Source organism: Cyprinodon tularosa, unplaced genomic scaffold (genome assembly GCF_016077235.1).
Source record: "Cyprinodon tularosa strain WSP-4 unplaced genomic scaffold, ASM1607723v1 ctg118, whole genome shotgun sequence".
NCBI classification, from domain to species: Eukaryota; Metazoa; Chordata; class Actinopteri; order Cyprinodontiformes; family Cyprinodontidae; genus Cyprinodon; species Cyprinodon tularosa.
The window spans coordinates 1,190,207-1,210,017 of NW_024037981.1; the positions used below are offsets into that span (position 1 = coordinate 1,190,207).

The 19,811-nt window shown below is 35.7% G+C and overlaps 1 protein-coding gene across 1 annotated transcript; it reads right to left on the bottom strand.

The window, feature by feature from the left end:
• Positions 1 to 3,033: 3,033 nt before the first annotated feature.
• On the bottom strand, positions 3,034 to 5,889 carry LOC119771532 (3-mercaptopyruvate sulfurtransferase-like). Its single transcript, XM_038267580.1, has 2 exons — positions 5,232 to 5,889; positions 3,034 to 3,502 (listed from the first exon to the last, which is right to left on the bottom strand). Exons 1-2 carry the CDS (start codon positions 5,818 to 5,820, stop codon positions 3,204 to 3,206), a joined length of 888 nt encoding a protein of 295 aa, XP_038123508.1. The 5' UTR covers positions 5,821 to 5,889; the 3' UTR covers positions 3,034 to 3,203.
• Positions 5,890 to 19,811: the final 13,922 nt, after the last annotated feature.

Consider the following 19,811-nt stretch of genomic DNA (forward strand, 5'->3'; position numbering starts at 1 on the left):
AATACCCTGGTGGAGATTCTCAGTCATCCAGGTCATAGTCATTCAAAAAAAGTAAAAAAAAAAAAATCCATTGGACTTTGTTTCCAAGTTTAAAGAGGATTCACTTCCCTTCCAGGAAGCTTTTTCAGTTCAAAGTGTCTGTATAAAGCCTTAACCCTTTATAGGACAAGTTGCTGTTTTTGATCATTTCCCTACCCCTTACAAATGGACCCCCCCCCCCCCCCCCCACAGTGAAATCTAGAAACACAAGATCTATATCCAGCCATTCTGCTAAGATGCTGCTACATGGCTATACATTGGCATTCAACCAATTAGATGAGCCCTTGAATGATATATTACCTCCTGTAAATTAACTAAAAAAAGATAAATCAAGAAAAAAAGCTAATTGAAAAGTAAAAAAGTAAATAATAATCATAGTTAACAATTATATTTAGGTTTATAAACTAAAATTATTGCCTCTAAGGTTATGTTGTACCAAAAAAATGTGTTTATTTCTCTCTCAGGGTGCTTTTCATGGATTTCTTTTTGAAGCACTTTGTTATTTTTTTTAATATATTCAGGTTATTTCATTGATATTAATTTTTGCCATCAAAATATCCATATTTTTTTAATGTCATAAAGGTAATAAAGTCTTGTCCTGGATTCCAATAACACTATTGACTTGAAATGTTGAGTGCCCTATAAAGGGTTAAAATTAACACTATTTCTGACATTTTGTATTGAAAAAGATTCCTGGATGGGAAGTGAAACGTCTTCAAACTTGGAAACAAAGTCCAGTGAATTGTTTTTTAAACTTTTTTTGGAATCGTTTCAATACATTTCAAACACAACATTTTACCAAAGTTAGAATCATGAAAAAGTCTATTATGTAATAACATCCTTCAGTACGCTATAACAGTTATATAAATACACCTTTTACTTGGATTTCTGTAGAACCAGGGTTGATGTTTAAAAAAAAAAGACACTTCTTTAGCTTCAATATCGTTTATGTCTCTAAATTAGGTACAATATCCTTCATTAGGATGCAAAAACAATATATTATGAACATTAGCCAGAATAAAGAAAATTATCCAAGAAAAGTCTGCAATTGATTCTGTTTGATGCAGTGCTGTAATTCTCTTTTATGTATTTAAAGTATACGTTTCATTATTCTTTTTTTATGGAGACATTTATTCACCTTTGTTGCTACTATTTAAAACAACATGGATCAGAATTTCCAACTAAAGATAAACTAAATATTTTATATAAGCCTGGAAAAATGTAATTTATATAAATAATAGAGGGAATAAATAAAAGAGGGGCTTGCACCATCTTTGTTATTAGTTGCCGCTGTCAGGTAGCAACAGCCTATGGCGACAACCGGCCACTGTGACAGCAAATCCCATAAAAAAGGTGAGTTTCATTGACTGTCTGAAACCATAGCTCACCACTCATATACGCCTGAAAGTGCGCATGTACAGAAAAATATAGCTAACGGGACGAGCACTTAGGACAGCCTTATGAAAACATATCACCAGAATGATTGATTTATGGGGACACCTTATTAAGGTGATCCATCCGGTAATAAATGATTGTCCTCTATACCTTTAAGTTTGCATCTCATTTGGTAATCAGGGTCCTGGAGGAGATAGAAGAGGAATGGTGAGACAGATGCATGAAGAGCCCAGTCTTCTCTGTTGTTGGTCCTCCATGTTTTAAAAAGTCTGCAGAGAATACAGCCATCTACTGGGACGGTTTACAGCACTCCATGTCTTCTACTGCTGATAAGCTTTATGGAGATGATAAATTAGATTTTACAATGGGCTTTGCCACCCGCAATCACCGCCAAAGGTACCAACAGATGGTTCAATGACCATGGTGTTACTGTGTTTAATTGGCCAGCGAACTATCCTGACCTGAATCCCATAGATAATATATATAGTATTGTTAAGAGGAAGAGGAGAAGACACCAAACCCTAAGATTCACATTTAACGCTATCAATGCAACCTGAGCTTCCATTATAGAGCAGTACCACTGGCTGATGTCCTCCACCTCAAAGCTTTTACTTTTTTTGTTTTTTTTATATGATCCAAGTTTGGAGCATATCAGCTTTCTGTGGAATTTTCTGTGGAAAAGTTAGGGGGCGCTAATGAAGCTCTGCAAAGCAGGGATTGTATGTTCTGCTCCTGGTGCTCCAGTTCAATACCAGAAGCTGGTTTATCACAGAGCAGATGGTGTCTCCCATTACAGTCGATCACAGACATGAAGAAATAAGCCAATCCAGTCCTTTCTTTGGGGATTTTAACAGTGCAAACTTTTCACATGAACTACCAAAACTACAAAGACCATGTCAAGTATCACCTGGATGGACGATCTTTAAGGAGAGCTCCATGTGTAGCTTTCAGACTCTCTTATTACTCTGCTTCATTTCATTCCAATTTAGAGGGAAAATAAAATAAAAAAAACAGAAAACTTCTTAGCTAATCGTTAGGACTTTTAAGAAACTGTCTAATTGGTCGAAGAAGTAGTTAGAAGGTGGACCGCACCCCCAGCTAACATAACTCGTTTACAAGTCAAACAGGTCTGCAAAAACAAACCGACACAACAGCAGCTTCTTCCCCCAGGCTGTTTCTCTGATGAACCTAATGAACTTCTAATCCATCAATAATATTGCCCAATTAAAGCTGATTTAGGTTCCTTTTTTGTGATCCACTCTTACCTTTTCCTTTTCCCCATCCTTAAACTTCAAAGAACAGGAACTGCTCACCTTAGAACTTTTTTTTTTACTTAATTATTTTTAGGAACATTGCCTCTGTTCCAATCCAGCTTAACAGGATTTTTAGCAGTCAGGAAAACTAGCAGATCAGGCTGATAGAAAGCTAGAATTGAATTATTTTGTTTTCCAACTCAAATTAGTCCAATTTAATACAAAAAATCAACATAAACTTTATACAAAGAAGTTTTCATCTATGATTTTTTTAAAAGTTTCTACCGAATTTGCTTATTTTTATACATTTTGAAATTCTTCCACCTCTTCAATAAACATACCATCATTGCATGAAGAGATAACATTTTATTTTTAATCACTTCAGAATCAAAGTTGAATCATACATCACTATATGTGAGCTTTTATCAAGTAGTGTAATATTCTTCCTTTCCATGACACTCGATTAAATGGAAACAGAACAGATTATATGTATAGAAAACTTATCCCAAATCCACTTTATTCCTTCTTCCCCTTCCCCTCAGAAATGATCAAATCTGGAGAGGCCCTTTTGAACCATTCAACCCAGGCGCCATCATAGAGAAAAAGATCAGCGCGCCCCAGTCGGTCGGCAGCCAGAAGAATGTGGCACGCAGTGACTCCGGAACCACATGAGGCCCAGATGGGCTTCTCCAGGTCCACTCCAGCATCTTTAAAGAGCTTGGTCAGAGCCTCAGTGTTGTGATGCTTTCCAGAAGAATCCAGGAAAGTTGTGTAGGGCATGTTGATCGCTCCGGGAAAATGTCCAGACTGTATATCTGAGAGGAGGAAATACAGGAATTTGAAGAAAAATGTCAGTGATCCTGTTATGTTTTTAATTGCACTTAACAGCACTTTTAATTACCTATTTTTTGTCGAAAACTCTTAATCACCATTGCATTTGTGATACTTTTGCAAAGCATCCTGATAGCAAAAGGAATCAGGGCGGTACATTTTATTGCACTGTCATGGTGATGTTAACGTTTTTTTTGCAGAAACTATGCGTGATTGTGTGAGAGGAAGCCTTATCTCCAATCAGAAAACAATCTGCTCAGGCTTTAATCAGCTCTCAGGATCGCTGAGCTATAATGACTAGGATTTTTTTTTTTTCTAAATTCAATGAAAAAAAAAATGCTGATTTCTGAATTAATCTGAAATGTTTTGTTTGCCTGATGAGTAAAACAATCCGATAATCTTAAGATGCAAACCCAAAAGATTAACCTGATTCTTCCTTTTCAGTTAGAACTCCTATTTTGTAGAATAATTATTGTCTCCTTTAACTAGTTTCCATTTTTTATGGTGTAAACAAAGACCCACATAATCTTACGTGGATTTAACCTGTTTGCAATAAATAGTATAATGTTACACGTTTTGCAGCAACTCTCCTAATTTTACACATATTAGTGTTTAAGTCCTTAAAGAGAGCTGAAATATATCCCAAATCTTCCCTAAAAAAAACTAGCTACAAAATGCATGCAGGCTCATCTCCAGTTGTTACACTAATAACTTCTACTCATCTTCACTGATTAGTTTTATCGGCAGTTATTTCATTTATCTTTATTGTTTTAATCAAACTGATTTGCTTTACAACCCCTCGGTGCAATAAATAAAGTTGAGCTGTTCAAACACTACATCACTCATTGTGAACATTGTTTACATGTTTTTTTAAGAACGCTGCAGCTCATCGCTTCATTTTATTGCATGATGTTATTATCTTAGATAACCTTGTTATATGATCACACGTTAAAGAACTTTCGACCCACAGTGACACTCTTGACGCATCCTGCTTAAATAAATTTAAATCTTCTGCAATCCAAAACGTGCATGTCGGCTGTATATGGATTGATTGGATGGTAAATGGGCCTTCCAATAGGAGTCCCTGTATGGATGCTGCTTTGATTTATAAGATAGAGTCCCTATCAGGGAAACCATAGAACTGTCAGTTTAAATCACAGAAGCTTTTAGTTGATCCAAAGACATGCAAAAGTAGCTTCAGTCATCAGACATTTATTCTAAGCACTAAAAATAAAGCAAAACAGTAAATTCCACATTGTTAAATATGCATTGTCAAAGTACATTGACTCTTTTAGAGTTATTACAACAACTGAAGTACAATATACTCTACGTAGAGTTCTAATTGAACACTAATTTCGAGTGGGACCAAATGCGCTCTTAAAGTGTTACTTTAACACTGCAAAATAGCAGAAATACCTACGATTAGCAAGCTATTTTTTCTGTTTTTAGGTGACTCACAAAAAGTTTTAACCCCAACTGTCCTCATTTTATACTAAATATAACATTTTAGTATAAAATTTAGCAAAAGCAAGAAAAATAGTGAATTATATTTTTGTAATTTTTCCTTAGACTAATTTTTTTGCCAATATCCTCCAGTATTTGGGCCCCTGAAGTGAATATAATAGTAATACTGATATAGATCTATTGCATAGGGTTGTTATTGTAATTAAATTATGTTTTATTTTTTTGTGGCCGTGGTTTTATTTTACTCACCTTCTCTGGGTTCCGGGTCAGTTCCTCTGAACCTGCCAGCAGACCTTGCATCCACCACCTGGACCTTCTTGGTCTTGATGTTCTCCATCACATCTTCAAAGCTCTTCACCCAGGACTGATTGAGCTCCGCCTGGAAGTCTCTCCGCTCCGGCTTGCTGCAGTCGGAGGTCACCGGGTGACCCTCAGCCAGCCAGTTCTTCAACCCTCCGTCCAGCACCGACACCGAGCCGTGCCCGAACACCCGGAACATCCACCACACTCTGGGGGCGCTGAACGAACCCATGTCGCTGGTGTCGTAGACGATAACATGGGTGTCGTTCCCGATGCCGAGGTCTCCCACATACCGGGAGAAGTCGCTGGAGGTCGGCAGCATGTGGTCATACTGGGAGCTCTTATCGCAGCAGTCATCTATGTCGAAAAACGAGGCTCCGGGGATGTGCTTCTGGTTGAACTCCTCTCTGGTGTTCCGCTTGCTCTTCGGTAGGTACCAGGAGCCGTCCAGGATGCGGAGTTTAGGGCCGATAAGTTTGCTTTTGATGGCGTCAGCGAGCCACTGAGCGGAGACCACCGCGCGGAGAGGAGCAGCCATGACGGAGAGGGAGCAGCTGAAGTCTGGGGAGCGAACAGCCCTGATACCGGAACAACCCGCTGGCAGTTAGACTTGTTTGGCTCGCCCTGATCTTTATCCAGCCAGTTAACGCCTCCATTCTTAAAAACTATTTAGTTAAAATTTTTAACGATGATTAAATTTGTATTTTTTAATAGTCAAAATCTAAACTGATGATTCTGACCAGTATTTTTTAAACATTGTATTAACTTATATATACCGTATATATATATAAAAATATCTACACTAGAGAAGTTGTGCATTTGAATTAAAAAAACATATTTTTAATCCATAAATGCACAAATATTCAACTTTTATGAAATACTTTGACATAAACTCTACTTTTAAATTCCTTCTCTTTTTAGAGATTGGTTGGTTTATAAGTTCATATATGACATATGCTCTACTCCTGGAATAATAAACATATTTAATTATTTATTCTGAACAATAATAACATTTTGCTCAATATTTATGATTTGTTTCTTTAATTCTTCTTTTAACCAACTGCGGAAAATATTTTAAGAGCCAAAAAAAAAAATGTAGTCTGTGGTGCAGTTACACCTTAAAGCCAGTTGGTGGCAGCGTTTGCCATGAAATGCATATATATTTTTTTCTCTCTCTATTACACTGAATAGAATAGAAAATCCCTTCATTGTCCAAAATGGGGAAAATCTGGTGTTTACAGCAGCAAAAAGATTATAGAACAAAAAAGATAAAAATGATGGATATGATCAATAATTTGCCCCCACGTGTATTCATCTTGTTTTGCCATCCTTATAGGCCAATGTTTTGTTTTGTCTTTTTATTCAAAGAAATGTTAGTTTCAAGCAAAGATAATTTTGAGTAAATCAGAGGAGGCAGTTTTAGTAGATAATTTTAAAATCAATGTAAACCAAGCTGAGTCTTTGTGGAAAAGGTAAATTCCATAAAATAAAACTAGAATTAAATGAATATATTGAAAATTTAATACAAAGACTTCGAATAGAAAACTTTGAACATAGCAATAAGTCAGGAAGTTTCTTAGCTAATCAGCTAAAAATAAACAAAGAAAAAAACGACTATATTTGCAGTTACAGACTCAATTGGTAATACGTTACAGGATCCGGAGGGTATTAACAACGCCTTCCGAGATTTGTATAAATCTTTATACACATCACAGTTAAATCCATCAGATTATGACATCAAGCAATTTCTGGATAAAATAACTCTTCCTAAATTATCAGATAGTCAAAGAGCGACCCTGGACTCACCGCTGTCAACAGTTGAAGTTCAGGAAGCATTAAAAAAGAATGCCAAATAATAAAGCGCAAGGTCCAGATGGGTTCCCTACTGAGTTCTATAAAGAGTTCTGGCACCAACGTTCAATATTCCTGCAGGAGTTGTCAGCTTACAAAATGAAAAAAAGTAAAACACTACAGCCCTAACCTGTCTCAGTTTAGGTCAGTATTCATGATTGAGGCTAGACCTTAAAATCCCCAAAGAGTTTTGCCAAAATATTCCAGAGAATAATGAGATTAAATCTAGATGTGATGTTTTCTCTATGATGTCAAACTAAGCCAGCAGCTGAGAAGCATCTATATAATACTGACACCATACCTGAAATAGTTTTTTACCTTAGGAACTACTTGCCTCATGTATTTAGGGAACATGTATTCTGCATGTATGTCCAACCATTAGTCTGTGATTTTAGGCTAAAGAATAGGAGAGAAAACCTGGCACTGCATGACCCATCAATGTATGTAGCGTGCTGTTATGCATTTGAATTTTGGTCAGTTGGTGGCAGTGTTTGATAAAGAAAAAAATAAAAGCTATTTCTAATAATCACGTTTCTCTGAAGTAATTTTATTCCTATAGTAACATGATTTATAAGAGCCTTAGCCTAGAAATCATGGATATCTTAATAAACCATAACCAATTAAGAGATAAATGAAATACAAACAACCAGACATTTTATCACAGTATGCATATAAAGGGACTTTTAACAAACAAAATGGCTTCTTTTTAAGGCTTAACAAGCAAAGATGCTGTCAAAGTTAAGATACATTCGAAATCCGGAATAACACAAGTTATCTGGAGTCCATTTTTGGTCCATTTGTGTTAAATCCTCTTTGAAATATTTCACACAATTTTCACATAGGTCTTTGTCTATAGATAGAAGGTTAATAGAGCTGCAGAAAGGAATATACACCTTCTTTGCTGCAATATTGAAATAATTTTCTACTGAAATTAATTTAGAATGACTTTCACAATAATAATAGTATGTGTAATAATAGTATTACACATCCTGTACAACACATCCTTAGCTTGACATATGAATGAAGCAGCATTGTGGTCAGAGTCAATTTGAAGCTGGACTGAGCCAAATGTTTGGACAATCTAAGAATAAAACCTTCTGCAAAATACTTTTAGATTGTGACTGAGATTCACTTTCAAGTAGAAAATAGGCCCTAAATGTAGACCCATTATTAAAAGTAAATAATTTAGATCAAAGCAAACTTGTGTTATAATGGCCCAGTCAAAGTCCAGATCTAAATTGAATAGAATATAATATACTTTATTGTTCCCTAGGGGAAATTTGTCATGGACCCAAGTGCACAGTCCACAGTAGTAGCTCCCATTAGATACAATAAATACACATAAAAACAAATACCAACTAAAAACACACATAGGCTGCATACATACTCATACAAATACACTTGCTGCAACCAGACACTACAATGTGACACTACAACACAATAACTTGTGCAATGTATAATGCGCAATTTACTATTTGATACCAGATGCAATAACCTGCTTCTCCATATTTAACACCCATTGCAATAACTATATATATAAGTATAAATGTCCATCTATATAAATACCCATGTCAACACCCTGTTCAATAACCCTGTATAATGATCCCACTATAAAAAAATAAAAAACATTCATATGTGGACGCACTGTATATACTGTATATATATATATATATCCCATGCACCTTTTTCTCCCAGTGATACATTCTAAATTTATTCGCTGGGAGATCAATAAAGTCAATCAAAGAATTAAAAATAAATAAAAAAAAGGCAATAGTTTTTAATCGTTATAAAGGATTTCGAACGGGTCCAGCAGTACTCTGATTACAAACTGCTTATAGATGGACTGAAGGGAGATCATTTCAATCGTCCATATCACCTTCATAGCAATCTGTCCCAGGCCCTGCAACTTTGATTTAGCCTGTGTGGAGAGACGGCTGAACCATCCCAAACCTGAATAAAATACATCCTTTGCTGTAAACGGAAACATAGTCAATATGATCACCGCATCTTAAAAGGTTAATATACCTAGATACCTATATGAGGTCACCTATTTGATGACCTCCATGTTAATGAACAGTGCAATATGATCCCCTACTGACCGAGGGTCAAATGCATTCTCCATTATCTTAGTGTTGATTGTGAGGTAGTTCTTGTCACACCACTAGCCATAGAATCTGAACTTTAGCTTGCTTTGATCCAGTTGAACTTTCAGAGTTAGCAAAACTATTGTCCTCATCAAAGCCTTCAACTTGTATGTTGGATCCATTACCAACCAGGTTATTTAAAGAAGTATTCCATTTGATCTTGTCCTTCATTTTAGAAGTGATTAATCTCTCCCTGTTACAGGGATATGTACCAAAGGCTTTTAAGGTTGCTGTTATTCAACTTTTACTTTAGAAACCGTCTCTTGACCCAGTTGACCTGGTCAATTATAGACCTATATCCAGTCTTCCTTTCTTATCTAAACTTCTTGAGAAAACAGTTGCTTAACTAGTATGTGACTACTTACACCATAATTAACTTTTTGAAGAGTTTTAATTTGGTTTTAGAGCTTATCAGCGCAGAAACAGAGTGAACAAAGTGACCTGAAACAATCAAAAGTTTATATGAATTCTCTAAATCAAAGTTTGCTGCCCAACAGCAATGATGAAATGCACGGCAGCATTCTATATCCAGCAGTCTGGTTAAGAATGCTAAAAACCTTCTTAGTTTCATCAACTAAATTCGACTTAAACTATCACACATCGTAATAACTAAAATGTGATTAAGACTTATAATAGTTTTCATCCTGAAGACTGAGACTAAGATTGCTTTCAAAAATAAGTGTGGTTGCCTGGAAGACTACTGGTGCAGTTGTTTGTGTAAAGGGTGAACAGAACCACTGAGCTTTCATAACCCTGATTCATTTGGATTCTAAAATTGAGTCATTAATCTTGACATTTCAGGTTCTATTCGTTAAAAAAGAATAAAACTACTTAATAATAAAATGATTAGAATTCATCTGAGTCATTTTCTGTAAGAGCAGACAAGGTCGTAATGAGTCAGAACTAAAATCAATGAACAAAAGGCATAAACTTGCGAATCTTTGTGCAATACAATTGCTGTTGTCAGACCTCCTTCCAGTCTGACTCAACTTTACTTTCCAAACAAGAGGGCATAGAAATTTTAATAGATGTGCAAAGCTGGTGGTGACATGATGACCTAAATGATTTGTTGCTGCAACTGCAGGAAAAGAAAGGGCATTGCATGTTTTTATTTGGTAAGAAAATACAGAAACCTTATATATTTTCTTTTACACATTTAAAGATTATGCTATGCCAAATAAAATCCAGATGAAACACAACAAAGGATGTGGTTGTATAGGAGCAAAACATAAATGATTTCAAAGGGGGCTAAGCTAGCTTGATTTGTTGAAAAAAAGAGAGACTCTAAAGTTTTTAAGACATGTAAAGTTAGAAATAAAAGCTAAAGGCTATATCTAATCAGAGAGCCACCATGTAGTCTGTAAAAAAAAAAGACACAATTCCTCTGTGCTTGTGGGGGTGCACAAAGTCTGCAGGTGCAGCTGAGCTGGGCCTGCTTACACAACACATTATCTTTTTTCTTCTACCATCTGTCACTAGTGCATTTAGCAGAATGCTATATTAAAATCATTACCAATGGTAATAAAGTCATGGTAGCTTGATGGCTTGTCATTAGTTACTTCAAGAAAGGAAGAAGGAACAGCCACAAGAATTATAGGAATCATTACCCAATTTTTGATTTTAATGAATCGTTACAGGTGAAAAAATAAGACAGAGCAAAAAATAAATTCCCCATCTGACCTTGAAATGGAAGTATCATGTGTCCAAATACCTGTGCTTGTCTCCCAAACACCATCTTCTCACATATGCACAGGACAAGCTCCACACATGCACATAATTATTCAAATAGCACATAAAATTTACATATTCACAAGATTCACAAAAGTATTTGTGATGTATACATAATTATATCTTGATTTATATACTACCTATGGTCTTTGCCCTTACAGCCAATTAGAGAATGTATACCACATGTGCAATGACTCTGTTTTATGAAAAAGTAGGATTTTCCTGCAGCAAACAGAAATAGGCAGAGACTGCCAACATCATTGACCCATACTATACATACATGATGCTATATCCTGTTACAGAAGTCGTTTTTCATGTTTTGGTTTTGTTTGTTTTATCATTAAAAAAAAAAGTCTACATTGATTATTGTTGATTCAAGTTTTTTTAAAGATAATATGTTTTATAATATTATATTGAATACAAAACACATAAAAAAAAATGCTACATAGAGGCTTTTAAAAAAAAGCTGTTTGAATTTATGCCTAAAATATTTGTTAAATCATGCATCATTTGTCCTCCTTACGTAGGTTCCAGAGTTGACCTCTGGCCCGCTCTACTCTCTGCCCAGTGTTCGAACTCCCCGGTTAGCCTCCAGATGTAGAATCAGACACCTCCCACCTCTATCCAGCCCTGGCTCAGATCTACACCTATCCTAAAGCAAGACAGAATGTGAGGGCCGTACCCGCCCACTCTGGAGCTATATACCGTAAGAATCCCTGAGGAGCAGAGCATGTGCTTATAGGGCATCCATTCACACTGTCATCAAAAAGTCACGATTCCACTGGTTTGTAGTTGACTCAGTAAAACAAAATAAAACTGTTAATTCAGAGTAAGTGTCAAAAGTCCACATACCCATTTTCAATGGCTAAACACTAAAAAAACATTTTTTCAGGCAGTTATTCTGTACAATTATTGATCACATAACATAAACAATTAAAATAATTAGATGCTTTAAACTGGTAAAATAAGAGTTCAGGCCCTTAAAGAGACATTATATAAATTTTTACTTAAAAATGTCTCTGTGATGGCCTTTTTTATTTGACCCTTTAGGATCAAAACATGGTTTGATGAGCAGACTGACACCTCAGTAGTTCAGCCTTTAGCTTATCTTCCTGAATTTACTGTAATTTGGGCAGAAGTTCCCCCTCTGTTTGGCGTATGTGACATTAAGCGTGTCCATGTTGAATGGGTCCAACCTAATCAACAAGTCATCTCTATGCCGTGTTTCCCAGCCACTGAACCAGGTGAGTCCAATCTGCCCAGTGAGTTAAATTCTGCAGATTGGACTCACCTAGTTGAGTGGCTGAGCAGAACAGATACATGGAATAAAGATGACTTCTTGATTCCACATCTAGGTCCCTTGAGAATCCGTGTATCATTCGTTCTTTCTATTTTCAATTGCCAATCAAAAAACAAAAAATAAAAAATTGACTGGTTATTTTGTTATTTGTTTTTTATGGTTAAACCAAAAACGAAAAAAGGATTTGTTTTTCATATATCAATTCTAAGCTCAGATCAAGAATACGAAATGGAAAAACGGACAGCAACGCAGAATTTGTTTTTAATATTTAATCGGTACAGTTTACGTGACCCGGAAATAGCTCTTTGCGCAGCAGTTGGGGTAATGAAGTGGCTACCATGGCGACGCTAGAACCACACACCATGTTGATCGAGAAGCTGTTTGTTGTTGCTAGTTAAAAGTACAGTGCACAGAAAAGTTTCAAGAAAAAAGTTATACCTGGAAAATCCTGCAAATTTTCTCCGTTGTCATGTCCTCCTCAAGAGTCACACGCTTGGATCCTCGAAATAAAACGTAACTGTCCATGGCTGATAGGTCCGACTGCCTTATCTGGTGCAGTTTGATCGAACGTGGTGGGAGTAAGCCAATTGTTTTTTTAGCTAACGCTCCACCAAACTTCCGGGTCATGTAAACTGTACCGATTAAATATTAAAATCAAATTCTGCGTTGCTGTCCGTTTTTCCATTTCGTATTCTTGATCTGAGCTTAGAATTGATATATGAAAAACAAATCCTTTTTTCGTTTTTGGTTTAACCATAAAAAACAAAAAACAAAATAACCAGTCAATTTTTTATTTTTTGTTTTTTGATTGACAATTGAAAATAGAAAGAACGAATGATACACGGATTCTTGAGATAACATGTGCTGTGAATTTGTTTGACATAAATAAACAGAGAACTCAAAATATCCTTGTTGGTCATTCATGCTGCTCCTTCAGCATACATGCCACCACCTTAACGGCGTCCTGTGTCCATTCCTCTCTCTGCTCTTGTAGTCCCACATTTTCCTATTAATCACTGGTGACTGCCTATATATTCACAAGAAGATAAATTCTTCCCTCTTTGGAAAACTTTAATATAATTTGTACCATAGGATTTGGAAAGAAAAGAGGGAGCCATCTGGAGCCTTCAGATCATGTGGTGACTGAGATCACAGAATCTCAGTCACCACATGACCACTATTCCTCTGTTTCATAATCCTCAGACCTCTTGGCATTTGTCATTATTTAATATTTAAACATAATCTCGAAGGATAGGGATTTATCTAATAGCTGCAGAATAAAAATATCAATTTTGATGTTCTGAGCATTGAAGTTCCTCCTTGTGCCACATCACTTCCTTATCAGAGTGTTTAATTTAATATATCAAGAGGTATAGTGTTATTTCATTTTTAGTTTTATTTGAAACAGGTTAGTAATTGTAAGTTTTACTAGTACATTGGGTACATTAATAAGACAATTACTTGTTTTATATACATTAAAAAGATATTAAGTTAAAAGAAGTTTTTGCCTAGTGGTTAGAGCAGTGTGCTTCTGCTCTGAGAAGGTTGCAAGTACCTGATTTGATCCCCTCTACTCTGGGTCCCTGAGCAAAACCCTAAACCCCACACTGCTCCCTGGGGACCACACAAAGGCAGCCACCTGCTCTCCAAGGGGATGGGTCAAAATGAGAATGAATTTCCCCATTGTGGTACAATTAAGGGATGAACAAAAGAAGGGACACTTTTCTTTCTGATAAAAGCATAAAAATATAATCTGGTAAATTTGAGATATTTTTTAATCTCTTAAAAAAGAGGAAGTCAATAACCACAAGGCACACATTTATAAAAAAAATAAATCCTTTTAGTGTGTCAGTCCTGTATACATAACAACAGAGAATATAAGGAAAATATATGAGTGATAATTTTATAATATTGTATGAAAACAGTGTGGGTTAAAATTGCTGCTTTTTTTTCTTCTTCTTGGCTGTTTTGGATGAATAAAAAGAAAACCTTACATTTTATTTAAAAAGTTCCAAATTTGGTCAGCATGAGGCAAAACTTTACACTTTTTAGGTATCTATAATTTACTCCATTACTTATTTTTCTTCCTACTTCTGACTTCTACTCATTACATTTTCACACAAGTGTCTGTACTTTCTATTCCTTACATTCATCATTCAGATCATTGGCGCCATCCACATCTAGTGAAAACTAGTGTAATTGGATGAGTCATATAACACAAACACTAATTGGTTAGCCAAAGGAAATTATCAGAAGCAAGCAGGTGTTCTTCAAACTGCAAACGTGAATTGTCTATACCATGCTAGAATGTAGGATTCAGTAAAAAATGTTGAAATGTCTGAAAGGTCGGACACGGGCGAAAGCGTATCGGGAGATGGAGTCGGAGACAAACAAGATCTCCCTTATCCATGGCCCTATCTCAAAGAATTTTGCAAAATAGTTGAAAAATTGAGCTTTCAGTTCATATAGTGGCATCTGGCTGTGTTTTTAAAGGTTACTTTATACTTTTATACTTTAAGTAGTTTTTGGAGCACATACGTTTTCACTTTTACTTGAGTAAAGAGGTCAAGTTGATACTTCAACTTTTACCAGAGTGTTTTTAAACCGCAGTATCTATACTTCTACTTAAGTAACAAATGGGTGTACTTTTGACACTACTGGCCACACAGGATGCTCTTTCCGTTAGTGGACTGCAAGAGCATCCCGCAAGAGAGCTAGTTTCTGGAATCATAACAGCCAGAAAGGAAGAGAAACCAGCAACAGATAATTTATATATATATATATTTTGTAAATTTACACATATGTCAAATGTTAAGAAAGAGAACTAGGATTAGAAAGCGACTGAGTGGTTTCTGTGTGACTTGAATTCCCACAAAAGTTCATTTGCTGTACGATCATCCAGTGATTCATGGCAACCTCCTGCTAATTTTAAATACAATCAGCATCACATGAACTTCTGTCTCTTCACTTCTCTTTTTTGTGTTTCAGTTTTACTCAGTTGTGCTCGTTTTTGAGCAGGGAAGAGTAAAAAAAAAAAAACGAATTAAAGACTGGAGCATATTAAGCTCTAGCCTACTCGATTTTTTTTTCTTTTAGTCTTGCTTAAAATGATTTAATCTATAGATAAATAGATTCAATTTTATCACTTTCTGCACTAAAACATGTATTGCTAATCTGTGGGTAGAATAAGTATGATTACTTCTCAGTTCTTTATTTATGTTGTAACTGTATATTATTAATTGCGGTTCCAGTTTAGGACAAACACATAGTTAATCTATTATGAATAAAAACACAGAGAATGATAAATTTGCATTGTTACATTTTCTAAAATTAAAGCATAGACTCTGATTCAATCTGATTTACCACTGTGGACAAAAGACAGATTTTAGGCAACAATACCTTTTAAAGCAGCCCGTGTGCTCCTCATTATTCACTCATAATGAGAGAGCGCTCTTATCTTGTTATGATTGTCTACTGCACTAATGAGGAAATTCCTGAAATAATGCTGGTATTTCACTCTAGACTTTACTAATCTAGACTAAATCCAAAAAGCCACAAAAACAATAAAGGTGGAAAGTTATTAAGATTTGGTGTCTTGACTGTTTGTAAAAAGAGGCTTACTAAATTTTAAACTAGGAGAGACTGAATCAACACAATTACTTTCCTTAATTTGTAGCTCAAGTTCAGCCTAAAAATTTTTGTGGGTTTTGGGCTCCTTTCTTTTTTTTAATAGACTCATAAACCTCGACGAATCATTGACATGTCCAAGTAGTTTACTTTAATTTTACTTTACGATGTATCCTATCACCTACAGTGAGGAAAATAAGTATTTTCTATTATACTAGTTTACCCACTTGAAAATCATGGTGGGGGTCATCATAGGTGCATGTCAACTGTGAGAGACAATCTAAAACAAAAATTCAAGAAATCATAATGTATGATTTTTTAACTATTTATTTGTCTAATAAAGCTTCGAATGAACACCAGAAAAATCAATGTTAATATTTGTTACAATTACAGAGGTCAAACGTTTCCTGTAGTTTTTCAGCAGGAGGGATTTTGGCCCACTCCGCCAGACAGGTCTTCTCTAGATCAGTCAGGTTTCTGGGCTGTTACTGAGAAACACAGAGTTTGAGCTCCTTCCAAAGATTATCTATTGGGTTTAGGTCTGGAGACTTTCTAGGCCATGCCAGAACCTTGTTATGCTTCTTCCAGAGCCACTCATTGGTTATCCTGGCTGTGTGCTTCAGATCATTGTCATACTGGAAGACCTAACCTCGACCATCTTCAATACTCTAACTGAAAGAAGAAGGTCGTTTGCCAGGTCCCGTTTGCAGAAAAACACCCCAAAGCATGATGCTACCACCCCCATGCCTCACAGTCTTGATGGTGTTCTTTAGATGGTGCTGATCATTCTTCTTCCTTCAAACACGTTTAGTGGAATTACACCATGACTTTCTCCCCTGACTCCTCTGGATCATCCAAATGGTCGTTGGCAAACTTAAGACGGGCCTTGACATGTGCTGGTTTAAGCAGGGGAATCTTCTGTGCCATGCATGATTTCAAACCATGACGTCTTAGTGTATTACAAACTGTAACCTTTGAAACGGTGGGCCCAGCTCTTTTCAGGTCATTGACCAGCTCCTCCTGTGTAGTTCTGGGCTGATTTCTCACCTTACTTAGGATCATTAAGACCCCATGAAGAGAGATGTTGCATGGAGCCCCAGTCTGAGGGAGACTGACAGTCATGTTTAGCTTTATCCATTTTCTAATGATTGCTCCAACAGTGGACCTTTTTTCACCAAGCTGCTTGGCATTTTCCCTATAGACCTTTCCAGCCTTGTAGAGCTCTACAGTTTTGTCTCTAGTGTCTTTGGACAGCTCTTTGTTCTTGGCCATGTTAGTAGGTGGATTCTTAATTATTATATGGGGTTATGCAGCTAACAACCTCAAACAGGTGCATCTAATTTAGGATAATAAAGTAGTGGAGATGGAAATTTTGAAGGCAGAGTAAAAGGTGTTTGAGGAAGAGAATTCTTGCTGAGGCAGGTGTTCAAACACTTGTTTGGAGCTGCATTATACAAATAGATAGTTAAAAAATCATACAATATGATTTCTGGATTTTTTTTCTTTAGATTATGTCTCTCATAGTGGACATACACCTAAAATGACAATTTCAGACCTCTCCATGAATTCTAAGTGGGAGAACTTGCAATTTAGCAGGGTTTTAAATAAGTATTTTCCTCACTGTATATGCAGATGACATTCAGCAGTACTGTCTGAATTGTTAAAACTTAAGAGATTGGTGACAAAATATTTAAGAATAGATTTTTAAAATTTGCCATGAACTGTTAGGGCCCTGCAGGGCCAGGTTTCTTCTTGTAGTTAAAGCATTTGAGAAATAGAATACTAAAATGTATCAGGTGTAAAAATCAAGCTGGTTGCTGTGTTTAGACCTTTTTTTTAAGAGTCTCTCGATTAATGTCAAAAGCAGTGAAGACATTTTTATTAAAACATGATTTTTGGTTTAGACTTTTATCATTGTAATTGTTTTGGTTATTTTGGTTATTTTTTACATGTTCTCTGAATTTTATTATATATACATGTTCATACCATTGTTATCACTATGTAAATGCATAATATTTAGTGGCATACTTCGGTAAGACCCTACATTGTCCTATTTTTGATAAAGACTTGTCACTTAAACCCTATATTAAACAGGTTTCTAGAAATTCCTTCTTTCACCCCATTGTCAAAATTAGGCACCCTGTCTTTGAGCGATACTAAAAGACGTCAATTTATTTTTACTTAAGGCTGGAATATTGTACTTTTTCTTCCTGGATGTCCAAAAATGCAATTAAAGCCTTCAGGTGATCAAAAATTCTGCAGCTAGAGTTCTGATGAAAATTAAAAAGAGAGATTTTATTTCTTCTATTTTAGCTTCTCATTACTGGCATTCTGTTAACCCCAGAGTAGAATCTAAAGTCCTCCTTCTCATGTATAAAGCCCTAAATAACTAATCGTCTTCTTGTATTAGAAGGCTTATTATTTCTTATGTTCTAAATAGCATTTTGCTCCAAAATCTTCTGCTTTACTTGTAAGTAATTCAGTTTATCTTTGGCTATCTCTGTTTTGCTGCTATAGGATTAGACTGCTGCAGGACCAAAAGACAATTTCCCTTCCTCTTTTACATCTAAATTGTTGCTTTTTTAAATTCTGATGTTAAACTTTTTTTTCTTCCTGCTTTTTAACCTATCATAGTAGGTACATCTGGCCTTGCACTCTGGTATCAATGACACTGTGATGGAGGAAGGCATAAGCTGGGGATACTGTTGACAGCAACTTCATAGAATTGATAATACAGTTGCCCCTGTTCTTCATTATTTAGTCCCATCTATCTGCTAGACCTGCAGCTGTAAATTCTGTTAAGTCAATAACTTGATGTAAAGTACTGGGTTTCCCTACATGTAAAACTTTTAACCAATCTGTCCAAATGATTTGGTTGAGTTGACTCTGTAAATTGCCCTGAGATAACATGCGCTGTTAAGTGACACTATAAATAATCAGAATTTAAGGTAAATCTTCAGACCATCCCAGAGCCTTTACAGAGACACATTATGTCTGCATACATGGAAAAAGGCTAAGACTTTGGTTTTTAAAAAAACAAGAAAAAACATGATCAAATTATACATAAGTATAATAATTATAATGTGGTTCTAACATTAAAAAATGGGGAAAAAGTTGAAGTTATTGATGAAATTATTTTGCAAGGGAGCATACGAAAAAGGTGTAATGCAAACTATAGAGCAATACAGTTAATTTTTCCCTTAAGGCCAAACTGATCTGCAGGACTGTAAGAAGCAGATTTTCTTCATTTGTCGCATCTGATGCTATCGAAATTTAGTTCAAATTTACATGATAGGCTGGGTGTCAATCTCATCAAAACATAAAGTATGAGCTGAAGAAAACGTTTGTTTTTTACTTAGTGAGGATATTATGTCACTTGTAAGTAACCTTTAATATTCCAGTAATTTCACTTTTTCCTCATTTCTAGGAAAAAGGAACACCATCACAGCTTTTGCCCCAGACACCTAACATAATATGCGTTTGAGTTTTTGCTGTAGTATCATGGTTTATACACATGGGTAATCAGTATAAATATAACCATTTGACACACATCTGCTGCCGATGTCCTCTGCTTTAGACATCTTACTCACATGATATTTACAGCAGTGAGAATTTACAGAATCTCGCAAGTTTTCCATCACATTACTCTCCTTTTTGTGCAAGGCTACCACTACAAGGTGAGTAAGCTGATCGACTTAAATAACATAAATGAGTTACATGTATTCATACAAGGTTTATCTTCAGAACTTGCAGTGCATCCTTCTCATAAAGGGACCTGTTTGAGATCCCAAGACTGACTGGACAGCTGAGAGAAACGAAGACAAGTAGGTTCTATTTTATTTTATTTTTTTTTTTTTGTCAAATAGAAGTTTAAAAATA